At 32.2% G+C, this 20,411-nt stretch overlaps 2 protein-coding genes across 2 annotated transcripts; both read right to left on the bottom strand.

Annotated features, from left to right (window-relative positions):
• Positions 1 to 5,358: 5,358 nt before the first annotated feature.
• On the bottom strand, positions 5,359 to 6,635 carry LOC142221157 (uncharacterized). The gene is made up of 3 exons (XM_075290773.1): positions 6,474 to 6,635; positions 5,913 to 6,407; positions 5,359 to 5,843 (listed from the first exon to the last, which is right to left on the bottom strand). The coding sequence occupies exons 1-3, from the start codon at positions 6,528 to 6,530 to the stop codon at positions 5,511 to 5,513; spliced, it is 885 nt and encodes a 294-aa protein (XP_075146888.1). The 5' UTR covers positions 6,531 to 6,635; the 3' UTR covers positions 5,359 to 5,510.
• An 8,174-nt stretch (positions 6,636 to 14,809) lies between these two features.
• On the bottom strand, positions 14,810 to 19,663 carry LOC142221086 (uncharacterized). Its single transcript, XM_075290656.1, has 3 exons — positions 19,513 to 19,663; positions 18,948 to 19,433; positions 14,810 to 15,229 (listed from the first exon to the last, which is right to left on the bottom strand). The coding sequence occupies exons 1-3, from the start codon at positions 19,570 to 19,572 to the stop codon at positions 14,897 to 14,899; spliced, it is 879 nt and encodes a 292-aa protein (XP_075146771.1). The 5' UTR covers positions 19,573 to 19,663; the 3' UTR covers positions 14,810 to 14,896.
• Positions 19,664 to 20,411: the final 748 nt, after the last annotated feature.

The following is a 20,411-nucleotide window of genomic DNA, read 5'->3' as shown; positions in this document are numbered from 1 at the left end:
TTATTTTTCCTTGGGCAATTGATCAGCTACTTCTTTGATCCTTGCAAACTGTGTGGTCCGCTTTTCGAATCCCCGTCCGGCAAAAGGTAAAATTAAAATAAAAAAATCATAAAATTTAATAATTTCTTCTACAATGTTTGTATTACAGAAAAAGGTGCTAAGAACTAAAAAATCTCGTGGAAGTGAGAAAGATGTCGGGGAATATACAATTGGGCAGAAACAAAATTTTGAGCATTCAGGTCGAAAACCTATGTTGTTAGCACCTATATTACCTGTTTATTTTCATAATTCATTATGATTGTAAATATATAAATAAATAAATAAAATTTTGAGCACAATACTGTTTGGGAGAATTTTTTTTAAGCATATACTATTTTTGGGTGCAAAATGCTTCCAAACATATTATATGGTCACATAATAACATATTGTTTTTTGGAAGACAACATTATTGAATTTGGATGCAAAAATACAAAATGTTTGGAACTTAGACTACCCAAACATATATTGTTTAGACCAATATGCTTTCAAACATATTATATATTGGTAGAGATCAAACATATAAATGTTTGGGCAATACCCAAAAATATATATGCTTGAAGCAAAATATGTTTGGGAGTATATGTTACAGAAGCGATTTTTTGTGAGCGTGTAGTTTTATAGTATGACAAACGAGTTTTTAACTACCAGTTAAGACATTTTTTAAGGAAATTTCCATCGTATTTTGTAAGCCATGAACTAAACGATTGCTACTTAGAATTTGTAAAATTTCCTTTCGAGTAGTTAATTTTCGTTGAAGATACGAAAAATGAACTAAAATTCTGGAAAATTCTTGTAATAAATTATTGTAAAAATCTTCTTAAATTTACGAGACACTTTTTTTCTGTGATACATAAAAAATATTCTTTTTAAAAGAAAGTCATATTAAAACAAGTATATACGGCCGTAAGTTCGGCCAGGCCGAATCTTATGTACCCTCCACAATGGATTGCGTAGGAACTTCTACTAAAGGCTGTCATCCACAATCGAATTACTTGGGTTGCGATAACACTTGCCGATGGCAAGGTATCGTAAAACTTTTTAACACTGTCTTCTAAATTGTAAGTTAGTCCATAAGGGGTATATATTAAACAAAACAAGTATATACGGCCGTAAGTTCGGCCAGGCCGAATCTTATGTACCCTCCACCATGGATTGCGTAGGAACTTCTACTAAAGGCTGTCATCCACAATCGAATTACTTGGGTTGCGATAACACTTGCCGATGGCAAGGTATCGTAAAACTTTTTAACACTGTCTTCTAAATTGTAAGTTAGTCCATAAGGGGTATATATTAATCAAAAAAAAAGCCGATTAAATACGTATATAATTCAGTTTGACAAAATTTTCTATAGAAATAAAATTTTGACAAAATTTTCTATAGAAATAAAAACTTGACAAAATTTTCTATAGAAATAAAATGTTGACAAAATTTTCTATGGAAGTAAAATGTTGACAAAATTTTCTATAGCAATAAAATTTTGACAAAATTTTCTATAGAAATAAAATGTTGACAAAATTTTCTATAGAAATAAAATGTTGACAAAATGTTCTATAGAAATAAAATGTTGACAAAATTTTCGACAGAAATAAATTTTTTACAAAATTTTCTATAGAAATAAAATTTTGACAAAATTTTCTATGGAAATAAAATGTTGGCAAACATTGCTATAGAAATAAACTTTTTACAAAACTTTCTATAGAAATGAAATTTTGACAAAACTTTCTATAGTTATAAAATTTGACAATTTTTACATGGCTGTTAGAGGCCATATACTAACGAAATGTACCAAATTTCAACCGCATCGGATGACTTTTGCTCCTCCAAGAGGCTCCGGAGGTCAAATCTGGGGATCGGTTTATATGGGAGCTATATATAATTATGGACCGATATGGACCAATTTTTGCATGCTTGTTAGAGACCGTATACTAACATCAGGTACCCAATTTCAAACGGATCGGATGAATTTTGCCCCTCCAAGAGGCTCCGGAGGTCAAATCTGGGGATCGGTTTATATGGGAGCTATATATAATTATGGACCGATATGGACCAATTTTTGCATGGTTGTTAGAGACCATATACTAACATCACGTACTAAATTTCAATTGGATCGGATGAATTTTTCTCATCCAAGAGGCTCCAGAGTTCAAATCTGGGGATCGGTTTATATGGGAGCTATATATAATTATGGACCGATATGGACTAATTTTTGCATGCTTGTTAGAGACCGTATACTAACATCAGGTACCCAATTTCAAACGGATCGGATGAATTTTGCCCCTCCAAGAGGCTCCGGAGGTCAAATCTGGGGATCGGTTTATATGGGAGCTATATATAATTATGGACCGATATGGACCAGTTTTTGCATGGTTGTTAGAGACCATATACTAACACCACGTACCAAATTTCAATCGGGTAGGATGAAGTTTGCTCCTCCAAGAGGCTACGGAGGTCAAATCTGGGGATCGGTTTATATGGGAGCTATATATATTTATGGACCGATATAGACCAATTTTTGCATGGTTGTTAGAGACCGTATACTAACATCAGGTACCAAATTTCAACCGGATCGGATGAATTTTGCCCCTCCAAGAGGCTCCGGAGGTCAAATCTGGGGATCGGTTTATATGGGGGCTATATATAATTATGGACCGATATGGACCAATTTTTGCATGGTTGTTAGAGACCGTATACTTAGACCACGTACCAAATTTCAACCGGATCGGATGAATTTTGCTGCTCCGGAAGGCTCCGCAAGCCAAATTTGGGGATCGGTTTATATGGGGGCTATACGTAAACGTGGGCCGATATGGCCCATTTTCAATACCATCCGACCTACATCAATAACAACTACTTGTGCCAAGTTTCAAGTCGATAGCTAGTTTCGTTCGGAAGTTAGCGTGATTTCCACAGACGGACGGACAGCCGGACAGACGGACAGACGGACGGACGGACGGACATGCTTAGATCGACTCAGAATTTCACCACGACCCAGAATATATATACTTTATGGGGTCTTAGAGCAATATTTCGATGTGTTACAAACGGAATGACAAAGTTAATATACCCCCATCCTATGGTGGAGGGTATAAAAATACTTACCAATTTATGAATAAACTATACGCTGAGATGTAACAAAAATTTTCCAAATTCATCTGGAATTGAATATTAATTTTTTACATTGAATAATAAAAATTTCAATACACTTTCAATTTCAACATTTTTTCCAAAATATTCTTAGTAACTTTTTTCTAAACTACCGATCATCATTTCGCCATCGTATATCTCATCGCTAAAATATTAATAACTTTCATTTAAAAGGTTTAATAAGCAAACACCAATAAATGTTTCAAAAATCCAAAATATTCCATGCCTATATTCCCTTGTTAAAAGATGCAACAACCCACGCCAACGCCAACTATACAACTGGAGCATGCCAAACAAAACCAAGCAAAGCCAAAACATTCCTACAACAACAAAAACACATGTGCCTTTATTGAAAACAACACCTCATCCAGCCAAATAAACCATCCGCGAATAACACACACACAAACCACTAAATGAACAAAAATAAAAACAACCCCACGCTCATGTATACACAACAAAACTCAAGTAACATCATCTTTACATTAATCACATTCCACTATGCCGATAAAGATCTCTGTACTATGCATTAGTTCATCGCATCTGCTGACAATTTACTCTGAGAATAATATTCGTAAAGGCACACCAGTTTATGAACGATGAAACGTTTAACTTAAAATTTGCAAAATTTTCATGAAATGTTATCTACCATTTTTGACGAAAATGTCTATAAATTTAATTACATGTGAACTAAAAATATTTCATTGGGTAATTTTTTACCAACAATTATTAACTATAGGAATTGTCAGTAAGAAATTGCTATCCACTTTCAAGTTAATTTTTCGTAAAAAAATATTTTCTCATACAAAAAAATCTTATAGTAAATTGCACTTATTATTTAGAAAATACTTTACATTTCACAAGTAGTTTTATAGCATGACAAACGAATTTTTAACTACCAGTTAAGAAATTTTTTAAGGAAATTTCCATCGTATTTTGTAGGCCATGAACTAAACGATTGCTACTTAGAATTTGTAAAATTTCCTTTCGAGTAGTTAATTTTCGTTGAAGATACGAAAAATGAACTAATATTCTGGAAAATTCTTGTAATAAATTATTGTAAAAATCTTCTTAAATTTACGATACACTTTTTTTTCTGTGTATAGACAAAAATTTATTTCTATAGAAAAAATTTCCAAACTATTTGTATGTTAGCCTGATATCAATGCAGACTGCTTTAATGTCCAAATTGTTTATACTACAAACTATTACAATTTATTTGAGCTTAATGGATGAGAAGATTTAGGGAACTGATACTATTAAGTTATTGAGAAGAAAATGCCAGATACCAATCTAGACAAGCCTGACTATACACATGTTTCATCGCTGGCTAATTTGAACTACCATAGCCTTTAGTGTAGAACTGGCGGTATAATACGTTGACTAATTTTGGGGCTTATATGCTAATTTCTTATTGAAAGTACAAACGAATTTTATTTATATAGAAGAAATTTCCAAAAAAATATTTCCATAGAATCTTTTTTGTCAAAATTTTTCTTCTATAGAAAATTTTTTCAAAATGTTTTTTGTATAAAAATTTTTTCCAAAAAATTATTTTTATAACTTTTTTTCCAAAGTTTGATTTATACAGAGAATTGAAGTACCTCTTAGTTGGAGAAGAATGTCTTGCAAAATATACTAAATACATAAAAAATTCTACTAACCCGTGTAAAAATTGAGGGATCTAATCAGATATGATTAGATCTCAAAATTGGCCCCTTTAGATATAAGCAGATATACCAACATATGATGAGATAGAATTAGATATAAATGTATATCATTTCATATATGACCAGATCTAACATCAGATCCAATAATATATAGGGACAGATATAATTACATCTAAGACATTAGATCTAGGCCAATTTTGAGATCTGATCAGATCTAATTCCATAGTAATTAGATATGATTAGATCTTACCATTTTTCGGATCTACTCATATCTAATTGTATCAAATTAGATCTCTCAATTTTTTCTCGGGAATCTACCAAACAGTAAAAAAATCTACAATTTTTGGTAGAATTCTACCAACTGTGGCAACCGTGTTCCCTAGAACTTGGCATGGTGTCTTACTATATTGACCTTATTCTGATTATGAGGTAAACACATAATAATTTCGCCTGTTGCCAGTAATAATACTGACAACTTGCACATATGTAAATCAAGAGTCCAAGTCACTTTGACTTTCATTTTATACTTTTTAATTTTTTTTTCGTATGCAAAGGAAATATACTTTTTATTGTGGTAATCAAAGGTATTGCTTTTAAAAATTCTTGCTAAAACATTAATTCGCAAATTTTTGTAAACAATATTACTGACGTCGAACAAGTTCATACAATATCCAACATTAAACAGTTGTAAGTTTGATTACGTCCATAGAATGGATTTGGCATTGTAGCATTTTTGGGATCTATACTTGCCGCAGGAATACGATATATATCGTAGCAAAAGTAACGACCACAAATGGGATAGTCATCCGTGACATGAATGCACTTTTCAATGCGAGTATTAGCCTCGGAAATGATCGATATAGTGGTATTATGGACGCCAAAAGTACATTCCTGAAGAGTTTTGATATAATTTTTAGCTAAATTTTTGGCGGATTCTAATTCATTGGAGAATTGTTTTTGATTGCGTAGAGTATAGGCATCTGTTTCGGAAACCTAAATAAAATCAAGAAAAATTCGATAAGATTTTCAAGGACAAAATTTGCCATGACCAGGGATACTTACAGCATCAACCAGACACAAGGTGTAATTCATTGGCATCGACCCGTTCACTGAGAATGGTTCACAGTTACTAATTTTATTTTCAAAATCATTGTCATAATGCCTTTCCAAAGAACGTTTAGTAGTTTCCATGTCCGAAGTTAATGAAGCATTTTTATTACTGGCACTGACCATGCACCAATTCATTTGTCCTTTAACCCAATCCACAGAAGGTATTGGAGTTTTGAAACTGTTAACACACATTTTGGTGAAATCACTTAACAGAGTTAAAGGATAGAGCTTTTCATCTACACGAGTAATTTCCTTTACTAATGCGTCCTTTTGATATTCCATGGAAAAAACTCGATCAAGATAGGATTCTTGGAAATTTTCAATTTCCATACGATAGTAATCAATATTGGCAGCGTATTGACGTCTATTTGCATTCACATAGTCGTCATTTCGTACCAAGGATGTGTTGTGGTGGTCATAGTAGTATTTTTTAATAATCGAGGAAGGCTAAATAAAATAGGATAACAATTTTCAATATTCCTTAAAAATTACAAAAACAAAACCTTTCTTTACCTTTGCATCCGCAACAGTCAAAAAGGCAATGACTGCAAAAATTTTTATGCACATCATTGTGAAGTCAAGGTTATATCACACTTTTCCTAGTAAGGTCTCAATTTAGAACTGAACTTCATTGCCATTGTGGGTTCTTTTATATGTGGTAGCGTTAAGTGGTTTTTCAATCCTCTACAATAGAATGTTGCTGGCATATCTTAAATATTATCTGTAACTCATCGAAATATACATGTTTGTTACATGTGTTTTTTTAATATATTCTGAAGCAAAAACTATATATTTAGTATGAAAATTTCAAGTGGAAGCATTTAGCATTCGTAAAACAGCATATAATATAATAATACTAGATTTGGCAAATTAAATTATCTTCAATACTGTATGGGTATGATAGTTTTATTTAGAAAATTCTTTTAAAAAACTTATATGTATGTTTGGTAATATTCATGAGAGGGACAGATTCAATCACGAAATTAATGGATCCAATTAATTTTTTTAATTGAAATGTCTTCAATTGCGAAAATGATAGTATCAATCACAGTTTTAATTGGACATTAAAAAATACTTGATTAAAAAATTAATTGATCTCATTTGGAAATTTTAATTATTATACCCTAAACCACATAGTGGTCAGGGTATAATAAGTTTGATCTGCCAAAAAAAAGTGCCTACCAGAAATATTGATTTTAGACCCCATAAAATATATACCGATCGACTCAGAATCACCTCCTGAGTCGATCTAGCGCTTGGTGTCCGTCCGTCCGTCCGTCTGTCCATGTATTTGTTGTTCACAGGATTCCGGTCGCAATTATTAACCGATTTTGATGAAATTTTGTACAGCGAGTTTTTTGGGCACAAGAACGAACGCTATTGAATTTGGAAGAAATCGGATCAAATTTAGATATAGCTCCCATATATATGTATCGCTCGATTTCGACAAAAGGGGTCACGTTGCGCTTTTTTTTCAAACAAATCGTCGCCAAATTTGGCAAAAGGTAATCTTTTTCATCGCCCTTCAAGTCTGCAAAATTTCATCCAAATCGGTTCAGATTTAGATATAGCTCTTATATATATGTTTCGCCCGATTTTCCCAAATTTGGCCACAAAACCCTTATTTATCAACCGATCTTACTCAAAATTGGCTAAATGTAATCTTCTTGGCTAGATGTAATCTTCTATAGCACTAACTATATGTGCAAAAATGATACAAATCGGTTCAGATTTAGCTATAGCTCCCATATATATGTACCGCCCAATTTTTCTAAATTTGGCCATAAAACCCTTATTTATTCACCGATCTTACTCAAAATTGGCTAAATGTAATCTTCTACAGCACTAACTATATGTACAAAAAATATTCGAAATCGGTTCAGATTTAGCTATAGCTCCCATATATATGTACCGCCCGATTTTTCTAAATTTGACCATAAAACCCTTATTAATTCACCGATCTTACTCAAAATTGGCTAAATGTAATCTTCTATAGCACTAACTATATGTACAAAAAATCATCGAAATCGGTTCAGATTTAGCTATAGCTCCCATACATATGTACCGCCCGATTTTTCTAAATTTGGCCATAAAACCCTTATTTATCAACCGATCTTACTCAAAGTTGGCTAAATGTAATCTTCTATAGCACTAACTATATGTGCAAAAAATTGTCTACATCGGTTCAGATTGAGATATAGATCCAATATATATGCATAGTCCGATTTTTCCAAATTTGGCCATAGAACCCTTATTTATTAACCGATCTGACTGAAAGTTGGCTAGATCCAGTCCTCTATAGTACTAACGGTATGCACAAAATTTCATCGAAATCGGTTCAGATGGAGATATAGCTCCCATATATGTATTGCCCTATTGTGAAAAATTCGCCCCTAATAATCTTATGTTCGACCATAGAGGCCTCATTTCTTAACTGATCTTACTCAAATTGGGCACAAGGTAACCTTTTGTGGTATTAATTAAACCCACAAAATATTATGCAAATTGGTTCTGATTTAGATATAACTTACATATGTACCCAGCAAAATATTTGGAAGTTCTTCCAAAGGCACAACTTTAAAAGCACTTCCGGAAGATGCACTCCCAATGATGTTCTTTATTTTAACTACCCACGAAGTTATTTTAATTCAATTTTTTATAACTTGGTTTTTTCATACTTTTAATGGGTAATTTTAACTTTTTTTTTGTTTCAAGTATGTTAAAAACAAAGTAAGAATTCATAAAATGGTACAAATTATTTAAATTTTGTCGAAAAAAATGCTAAATCCAATCTAAAAAAATTATGAATTTTTGAAAATATTTGAGGTCAAACGTTTCCGAGAAGCGTTAGAATCCATTAAAAATTATAAAAAATTAAAAATAAAATTGTTTATTTGACAAAATATTACAGAATTTTGTAATTTACATCCAAAATATTGAATTAGGAGCACACCTAAAGAAGTGATGCAAATTCAGTGCAACGGCTGTTGAAATGGAGGACCTCCGTCCTATGACAAGCCCATGTTCAATTCATTGCTTCTGCGTCAATTTTGCACCACTTCTGGCTCCAAAAGAACATTTTCATTACTTTTTGGCGATGATTTTTTTACTGGGTATATATATATATATATATATATATATATATATATATATATATATATATATATATATATATATATATATATATATATATATATATATATATATATATATATATATATATATATATATATATATATATATATATATATATATATATATATATATATATATATATATATATATATATATATATATATATATATATATATATATATATATATATATATATATATATATATATATATATATATATATATATATATATATATATATATATATATATACCCAGCAAAAAAAGCATCGCCAAAAAAGTAATGAAAATGTTCTTTTGGAGCCAGAAGTGGTGCAAGATTGACGCAGAAGCAATATATATATATATATATATATATATATATATATATATATATATATATATATATATATATATATATATATATATATATATATATATATATATATATATATATATATATATATATATATATATATATTATATATATATATATATATATAATATATATATATATATATATATTATATATATATATATATATATATATATATATATATATATATATATATATATATATATATATATATATATATATATATATATATATATATATATATATATATATATATATATATATATATATATATATATATATATATATATATACATATATATATATATATATATATATATATATATACATATATATATATATATGCATAGCTCGATTTTCCCAAATTTGGCCATAGTACTCTTATTAATTAACCAATATTACTCAAATTTCAAATTTTGATGTACTAGCCGATCGTATTTATACGTACATGTAGCTCTTACATAAGAATATTGCTCGATTTTTACAAATTTGGATTTATTAACCACACAGTCTTTGGGTTAAAGTTTTTTTTTGGAATTAAGAAAAAATTTTTTTGCTTTGAAGTATCCGTTATAATTTGAATTTTTAAACTGGCATTTCTTTGTACGAGTACCTTTATTAATAAACCGCGAAAAGAGAACGAAAATTTGATAAATGCGATCTGTGTCCTAATTTTTATTTTATTGGTCCTAGATTTAAAGCCAGATAGGTCACTAAAAATTTTCTTTATTTTTAAGAAGCCGCATCTTTGGCTCGGAATTAATAGCAAAATCCTTAAGGGAAGGTCAAAATCTTTGGATCCAAGTAAACTTTTTTTGATTGCGGGTATAGAGGCCATAAACTAAATCCCAGTACTAAATTTCAACCGGATCGGAAGAAATTTGCTTCTACTTAGCGTGATTTCAACAGACGGACGTACATTGCAAGATTGACTCAAAATTTCACCCATACACATTTTTGCGTAAGTGTGTTGTATGGTGTCGTTGTAAAATGACATGGAAAGTGTTTCTATTTTTACTAAGAATGCACTTCAAAATTAACATCACACTTCATTTAATTTGTAAGATTGGTAAGTGGTTGGTTTTAGACAATTTTCTTTCCAAGAATTGTTTTATTACTGATACTTATAAAATTCATTAGAAAGAATAGTGATTGCTAAATTGTATTAAGTTAGAAATATTATATATATGTTAAGAAGAGAGAGAAAGCGAGAGACCGAAACAGGATACAGGATACAGGCAGAATATAAATATGACGACGGAGATAGATAACCTCCAGCAAGTTTAATTACAACAAGAAACAAGTGTGTGCTGCTGAGTAAATGTTCATAATTGCTTATCGACTTATGTTATGTACATATTTTGTATGTAAACAAATGTTTGGATTGCGTAGAAACTTCTACGAAAGAATGTCATTCACAATCGAATTAATTGGGTTGTGTTATCTTAAAACTTCTTAACATCGTTTTCTAAATTGTGAGTTAGTCCATTCGTGGTATAACATATATTAGACAAAAAAGTTATGTATAGGTAAGTCTACAAACAATAACGAATCGATATGGACTTTTTGCACGATACATAGAGAGCCAGAATTGAAAAAGGGGGTCTCTTATATGGGGGCTATATACAAGTATGAACTTGATATGGACCAATTTTTGTGTGATTGGGGATCAATTTATCTCAGGGATATATATAACTATAGACCAATATGGTCCTAGTTAGGCATGGTTATTAACGGCCATATACTAGCACAATGTATCACATTTCAAATGACTCGGATGAAATTTGCTCCTCCAAGAGGCTCCAAAACCAAATCTCGGGATCGGTTTATATGGGGACTATATATGACTATGGACTGATATGGACCACTTTTGGCATGGTTATTAAATATCATATACTACCACCACGTACCAAATTTCAACCAGATCGAATGAATTTTACTTCTATAAATGGCAACGGAGTTCAAATCTGGGGATCGGTTTATATGGGGGCTATATATAATTATGGACTGATATGAAGCAATTCTTGCATAGCTGTTGGATACCACATACTAACATCACGTACCAAATTTCAACCGAATGGGATGAATTTTGCTCTTCCAAGGGGCTCCGGAGGTCAAATCTGGGAATCAGTTTATATGGGGAATATATATAATTATTGACCGATTTCGACCATTTTCGATTTTTGCATGGGTGTTTGAGGCCATATATTAACACCACGTACCAAATTTCAACTGAATCAGATGAATTTTGGTCTTCCAAGAGGCTCCGGAGGTCAAATCTGGTGATCGGTTTATATGGGAGCTATATATAATTATGGACCGATGTGGATCTCTTTTTGCATGGTCATTAGATACCATATACTTACACCATGGTTAGGTTAGTTTAGGTGGCAGCCCGATGTATCATGCTCACTTAGACTATTCAGTCCATTGTGATACCACAGTGGTGAACTTCTCCCTTATCACTGAGTGCTGCCCGATTCCATGTTAAGTTCAATGACAAGGGACCTCCTTTTTATAGCCGAGTACGAACGGCGTTCCACATTCCAGTGAAACCACTTAGAGAAGCTTTGAAACCCTCAGAAATGTCACCAGCATTACTGAGGTTGGATAATCCACCGCTGAAAAACTTTTCATGAAATTTGCTTCTCTTAGAGGCTCCGCAAACCAAATCGGGGGATCGGTTTATATGGTTGCTATATATAACTATGGGCCGATGTGAACCAATTTTTGCAAGGTTGTTAGAGACCATATACTAACACCCTGTACCAAATTTCAGCCGGATCGGATGAAATTTGCTTCTCTTAGAGCAGTCGCAAGTCAAATTTGGGGGTCCGTTTATATGGGGGCTATACGTCAAAGTGGACCGATATAGGCCATTTGCAATACCATCCGACCTACATCAATAACAACTACTTGTGCCAAGTTTCAAGTCGATAGCTTGTTTCGTTCCGAAGTTAGCGTGATTTCAACAGACGGACGGACATGCTCAGATCGACTCAGAATTTCACCACGACCCAGAATATATATACTTTATGGGGCCTTAGAGCAATATTTCGATGTGTTACAAACGGAATGACAAAGTTAATATACCCCCCATCCTATGGTGGAGGGTATAAAAGGTGGAGGGTAGAAAAGTGTATCGTCTTCTGGACAAGGAAAAAACTTGATATCAGAAAAATAAGTCTTCTATGCTGAGCAAAATTCGCATTCTTAATTTAAGGACATGAAATCTTTGGTTTCACGATAATATTTTTTCAGTGTGTTTACTTAAAAAAAGTCTGGCAAGATGGAGCTTCCCCTTATTTGAAAATATCAAAAAATTAATTACTTAGTTCCCATTAAGGGTCGGATGGTATTGCAAATGGGCCATATCGGTCCACTTTTACGTATAGCCCCCATATAAACGGACCCCAAAATTTGGCTTGCGAGGCCTCTAAAAGAAGCAAATTTCATCCGATCCGGCTGAAATTTGGTACATGGTGTTGGTCTATGGTCTCTAACAACCATGCAAAAATTGGTCCACATCGGTCCATAATTATATATAGCCCCCATATAAACCGATCCCCCGATTTGGCTTGCGAGGCCCCTAAGAGAAACAAATTTCATCCGATCCGGCTGAAATTTGGAACATGATGTCAGTGTATGGTCTCTAAGAACCATGCAAAAAGTGGTCCACATCGGTCCATAATTATATATAGCCCCCATATAAACCGATCCCCCGATTTGGCTTGCGAGGCCTCTAAGAGAAGCAAATTTCATCCGATCCGGCTGAAATTTGGTACATGGTGTTAGTATATGGTCTCTAACAACCATGCAAAAATTAGTCGACATCGGTCCATAATTATATATAGCCCCCATATAAACCGATCCCCCGATTTGGCTTGTGAGGCCGCTAAGAGAAGCAAATTTCATCCGATCCGGCTGAAATTTTGTACGTGATGTTAGTATATGGTCTATAACAACCATGCAAAAATTGGTCCACATCGGTTCATAATTATATATAACCCCCATATAAACCGATCACCAGATTTGACCTCCGGAACCTATTGGAAGACCAAAATTCATCTGATTCAGTTGAAATTTGGTATGTGGTGTTAATATATGGCCTCAAACTCCCATGCAAAAATTGGTCGATATCGGTCCATAATTATATATAGGCCCCATATAAACCGATCCCCAGATTTTACCTCCAGAGCCCCTTGGAAGAGCAAAATTCTTGCCATTCGGTTGAAATTTGGTACGTGATGTTAGTATATGGTATCCAACAACCATGCAGGAATTGGTTCCTGTCAGTCCATAATTATATATAGCTCCCATATAAACCCATCCCCAGATTTGACCTCCGGTGCCTTTTGGAGAAGCAAAATTCATCCGATCTGCTTGAAATTTGGTACGTGGTGGTTGTATATGATATTTAACAATCATGGCAAAAGTGGTCCATATCAGTCCATAATCATATATAGCCCCCCATATGAACCGATCCCGAGATTTGGTTTTGGAGCCACTTGGAGGAGGAAATTTCATCCGAGTCATTGTGCTAGTATATGGTACATTGTGCTAGTATATGGCCGTTAACAACCATGCCTAACTAGGTCCATATCGGTCTATAGTTATATATGGCCCTCAGATAAATCGATCCCCACTGAAACAAAAATTGGTCCATATCAAGTTCATAATTGTATATAGCCCCCATATATGCGACCCCCATATTTCAATTCTTGCTCTCTACGTACAAAAAGTCCATATCGATTCGTAATTATTTGTAGACTTAACTATACATAACTTTATTGTCTCATATATACCATGTATGGACTAAATCACAGTCTTTCGTAGAAGTTTCTACGCAATCCATGGTGGTGGGTACATAAGATTCGGCCTGGCCGAACTTGCGGCCGTATGTACTTGTTTAATTTCGAAAGCATCCCAAAAATATCAGTTTTCATCAAAATTTAATTAATATGTCAGAATTTACAATATAGTGCATGCAAAACCTACTCTTCATTTTTTGGTATCAAATTAAAGCTCGTGACGAGTACTATAAATGCAAGTGATTTTTATTTTCGAATGCATCCCAAAAATATCAATTTTTATCAAAATTTAATTAATATGTAAGAATTTACAATATAGTGCACGCGGGTCCTCTGTGCAAAAATTTTTCATCAATATCAAGACATCTTAGCTGACGACCATACTATTTTTGTTGGCACTATTTTCTGAGAGATCATGGTTGCGGTGAAAATGTTACATGGTCGACTCAAAAAAAAAAAAAATCATTCATATTATTTTGCTTTTTGAATAATATCGTTGCAGCCGTGGTTCTTCCTTGCGTGCAATGTTTGATTAAAGTTCCACAACAACTTTCTATCATAAATTAAATTTATTTGCTTAAATTATAACTTTTAATACGCGTTTGTTCTTCATAATTAGTTTTCCTCAACCACAACTTTAAAATATATCCAACATAAGACAATTGCCAGTTTCGTTACGTCCATAAAATGGATTGACCATGGTTGCATTTTTAGGATCCATATAGGCGGCAGGCATATAATAGACGTCGGGACAAAAGTGCCCAGAGCACTGAGAGCAATCGTCCCTGCCTTGAATACATCCATCAATTCGGGTATTGGCCTCTGAGATTTTGGTTAATGTGGTATTGTGTACTGCAAAAATACATTCGTTTGCTGTTTTAATATAGACATTGGCCGTATTTGTAGCAGATTGCATTTGATTCGAAAATGTTTTTTGATTGTTCAGTGTATAGGCATTAGTAGCGGCAACCTATAATATATGCAGAAAGAGGAAATGTTTATTTTAATTGTGGGTATTTTTAAAATCGGGGAAAAGTTTTCGCTGCTTCAAAAATAACTAAGCTCTAATATTGGCTTAATATGGAGGGTCTCGTACAAAAGTTTAGCATTTTTTTATAAAAATTTCTATAAAAATGAAATTTTGACAACATTTTCTATAGAAATAAAATTTTGACAAAATTTTCTATAAAACAAAATTTTGACAAAATTTTCTATACGAATAAAATGTTGACTAAAATTTCTATTGAAATAAAATTTTGACAAATTGCGACAGTTGGTAGAATTCTACCAAAAATGGTAGATTTATTACTATTTGGTAGATTGGTAGAACTCTTGATTTTTTGGTAGATTTTGCAAATTATTCCAATCCAACTAAGAGGTACTTCACAAATTGTCTGTAGAAATAAGAACAACATTTTTCATAGAAATAACATTTTGACAAAAATTTCTATAGAAATAACATTTTGATAAAATCTTCTATAAACATAAAATTTTAACAAAGATTTCTATAAAAAAATTTACAACATTTTCTATAGAAATAAAATTTTGACGAAAATTTCTATAAAAAAATGTTGACAAAATTTTCTATAAAAATAAAATTTTGAAAAATTTTCTATAGAAATAAATTTTGACAAAATTTTCTTTAAACCAAATTTTGAAAAATTTTCTATAGAAATAAATTTTGACAAAATTTTCTTTAAACCAAATTTTGACAAACTTTTCTATAGAAATAAATTTTTGACTAAAATTTTTATAGAAATAAAATTTTGACAATATTTTGTATAATAATAAATGCTTCAAAAATAACTAAGTTCTAATATTGGCTTAATATGGAGGGTCTCGTATAAAAGTTTAGCAATTTTTTACAAAAATTTCTATAAAAATAAAATTTTGCCAAAATTTTCTGTAAAATAAAATTTTGACAAAATTTTCTATAAAAATAAAATTTCGACAAAATTGCGACAGTTGGTAGAATTCTACCAAAAATGGTAGATTTTTTACTATTTGGTAGATTTGTAAAACTCTTGATATTTTGGTAGATTTTGCAAATTATTCCAATCCAACTAAGAGGAACTTCACAAAATGTCTGTAGAAATAATAACAAAATTTTTCATAGAAATAACATTTTGACAAAAATTTCTAATTTTACAATTATTAATCGACCTTTATGGGCAAATTTAGATTAAGGAACTTGATTAATAGAGTCATTGATTCAATTAGTTTGTGCGTCTTTTGTTATTGTGAAAAAAAAATGGAAAAAAAGGAATTTCGTGTTTTGATAAAATATTGTTTTCTGAAGGGAAAAAATACGTTGGAAGCAAAAACTTGGCTTGATAAAGAGTTTCCGGACTCTGCCCCAGGGAAATCAACAATAATTGATTGGCATGCAAAATTCAAGCGTGGTGAAAAGAGCACGGAGGACGGTGAACGCAGTGGACGCCCGAAAGAGGTGATTACCGACGAAAACATCAAAAAAATCCACAAAATTATTTTGAATGACCGTAAAATGAATATGATCGAGATAGCAGAGGTCTTACCGATATCAAAGGAACGTGTTGTTCATATCATTCATCAATATTTGGATATGCGGAAGCTCTGTACAAATGGGTGCCGCGCGAGCTCACATTTGACCAAAAACAACGTGTTGATGATTCTGAGCGGTGTTTGCAGCTGTTAACTCGTAATACACCCGAGTTTTTCCATCGATACGTGACAATGGATGAAACATGGCTCCATCACTACACTCCTGAGTCCAATCGACAGTCGGCTGAGTGGACAGCGACCGGTGAACCGTCTCCGAAGCGTGGAAAGACCCAAAAGTCCGCTGGCAAAGTAATGGCCTCTGTTTTTTGGGATGCGCATGGAATAATTTTTATCGATTATCTTGAGAAGGGAAAAACCATCAACAGTGACTATTATATGGCGTTATTGGAGTGTTTGAAAGTCGAAATCGCGGCAAAACGGCCCCTTATGAAGAAGAAAAAATAGTTGTTCCACCAAGACAACGCAACGTGCCACAACTCATTGAGAACGATGGCAAAAATTCATGAATTGTGCTCCGAATTGCTTCCCCAACCACCGTGTTCTCCAGATCTGGCCGCCAGCGACTTTTTCTTGTTCTCAGACCTCAAAAGCATGCTCGCAGGGGAAAAATTTGGCTGCAATGAAGAGGTGATCGCCGAAACTGAGGCCTGTTTTGAGGCAAAACCGAGGGAGTACTACCAAAATGGTATCAAAAAATTGGAAGGTCGTTATAATCGTTGTATCGCTCTTGAAGGGAACTATGTTGAATAATAAAAACGAATTTTGACAAAAAAATGTGTTTTTCTTTGTTAGACCGGGGACTTATCAGCCAAACTGCACGCAGAGAAGGAATATGATCACCTCAACCATGTTTCAAGAGCAAAATATTATTTTTGGATGGTGACCATGTAACGTGTTTATGCAAAAATGTTCTTTTCTCGCCAAAAAATAATATGCTTGCCGAAATCAGACACATAATCTCCGAGAAAATAACATGGTTGCGACAAACGTGTTACATGGTCACCATTCAAAAATAACATTTTGCTCTTGAAACATGGTTGAGGTGATCATATTCCTTCTCTGGGTGTGTTATTGATAAAATTTTCTATAAAAATAAAATTTTGACAAAGATTTCTATACAAAAAATTACAAAATTTTCTATAGAAATAAAATTTTGACAAAATTTTCTATAGAAATAAAATTTTGACAAAATTTTCTATATAAATAAAATTTTGACAAAATTTTATGTAGAAATAAAATTTCGACATTTGGTAGAACTCTTGATGTTTTGCTAAATTATGCAAATTATTTCTCTCACAAATTGTCTATAGAAAGAACAAAATTTTCCATAGAAATAAAATTTTGACCAAACTTTCTATAGAAATAAAATTTTGATAAACTTTTCTATAGAAATAACATTTTGACAAAATTTTCTATAGAAATAACATTTTGAAAAAATTGCGACAATAGATAGAATTCTACCAAAAAATGGTAGATTTTTTACTATTTGGTAGATTGGTAGAATTCTTGTTGTCTTAATAAATTTTGCAAATTATTCCTCTCCAACTAAGAGGTATTTCACAAATTGTCTTTAGAAATAAAATTTTGACAAAACTTTCTTTAGAAATAACATTTTGATAAAATTTTCTATAGAAATAAAATTTTGAAAAAATTTTCTATAGATATAAAATTTTACAAAATAAGATTTTTTTGTTTCGTAATCATTACTGAACGCTGGTTGTTGTTTTGACAACGCATGGTATAATCTTATCGTTGTCAGATTGATACCGTCTGTTCTCCGCTTACCACCACATATGTGTTGATTCACTTTCGTGAACGGATCGTTTTGAAACATGCACACCGTTCATGATTTTTTCTATGGGTGTATCGCTTTTTATATTCCCCAAAATCGACTAATCCACTTCTAAGGAAAAAAAAACAAGTCGAAAGTGGTCAATAATCGCCAAAATTGCAAATCGAGTGCTTCAGGATTTCAAAAAGTCGACTTTTCCAAACGAGGAAAGTAGAGAAATTGGTCTTTTTAAAAATCAAAAATTCACTTGCTTCTCAAGAAATTCTCACTTTCCGGGATTTGTACAACCATCCACAATAACTTGTAATGTTTTTGTTTAAATAAAATTAATATAGCTACTAATAATACTTACAGTATTAGCCAGACACATGGTGTAATCTGTAGACATGGATGCATTAAATTTGGTTTGACAGGCGGTAACGTCTTTTTCAAAATTTGTGCTGTAGTATGTTTGTAATGTGCGATTTGTCGATGACATACTCGAAACTACGTTTGTTGCTTGGCTTGTCGCAGTTGAGATGCAATTATCCACGGCAAGTTTAGCCCAAGACATTGATGGTATTAGAGATTTGTATTTTTGGACACAAGATTTGCTGAATTCACTCAGCAATGTCAACGGATATAGGCTTTCATCGGCTCGTATAATTTCGTTAATTAATGGTTCCTTTTGAAAATCCAAACTTTGGGCCCGATCCAGATAGGCTTGTTTAAATTGAGTGATTTGTAAATCATAATACCAAATATTGGCTGCATACTGACGTCTATGGGCATTGAGATAATCATCATCACGCAAATAGGAATCATTTTGTGAATGTGTATTATAGTTAACCAAGGAATTCTAAGGTGAGAAAAAGAAAATTGTATGTCAATTTAGTATAAAAATAATTTTGTTCCTTTAAGCTGATATATTAGTTTACCTGCTGAGCCTTAGCAAAAGCTATAAAAGCCAAAATTGTTAAAATCTTTCTGTAGGTCATTGTTAATGTATTCGTTTTGCTGCCGAAATGCTTTTGAAACACTTTAGCAATCTTTGCTCGATTTTATATCATTTTATTTCGCTTCGTTTTATTTAATATCACCTTAAATGTTCCCTATGAAATTGTAAATCACCAAAACACTTTTCCCAGAAGGAAATTACTTTTATTGGTTTATTTTTTTTATCGACTTTGATGATAAGAATTTTATTTTTTTGTTGTAAATATTAATACTTTAGCATATTAAAGCAATAGTCTTAGTCACTAAGTCTCTAGAGTTAAATTTTGGGGGAATTATGTTATTATGCCTTTCATTTTCGACGTAGACAATAAGAAATCTAATCTTTGAAAATAGTCCATATTATCGGCAATGAAGCACACAAACATTTTATATGCCCGATGCCATGTGTTAGATTGTACAATAAGTTTTTCATTATGGTTGGCAATATACCGAAATATAAATACTGAAATATTGATCTAACATGAAAGATTATTCAAAGTAGATTTTAGTACATTAAATTTAACAATGCTAAAGAAAAAATTCTTTAAAATAAAGAAATTTTAAGTAAAACAAAGTTCATAGTTTTTCATTATGGATTTTTTTAAATTTTGCAACCCTCCCTTTAAGTCTTGTGTCTCAATGGGCTCTTCCGTTTCGCAAAAAATATGTTGCCTTAGTGTTACATAACTTTTTCCGTCAGTGTATTATCGCCCAAATGATAGTGTAATTCATAATAGGGATACCGGATCCAAAAGCGATGACAGTGTCCTTGATATCTTGAAATCGTCATAAGTAAGGCAAAAATTAAGGATTAAGTTTTTCCTAAAGCTAACTGAGATAT

Source organism: Haematobia irritans, chromosome 1 (genome assembly GCF_050003625.1).
Source record: "Haematobia irritans isolate KBUSLIRL chromosome 1, ASM5000362v1, whole genome shotgun sequence".
Classification (NCBI taxonomy): Eukaryota; Metazoa; Arthropoda; class Insecta; order Diptera; family Muscidae; genus Haematobia; species Haematobia irritans.
This window is presented reverse-complemented; position numbering and strand designations above follow the sequence as displayed.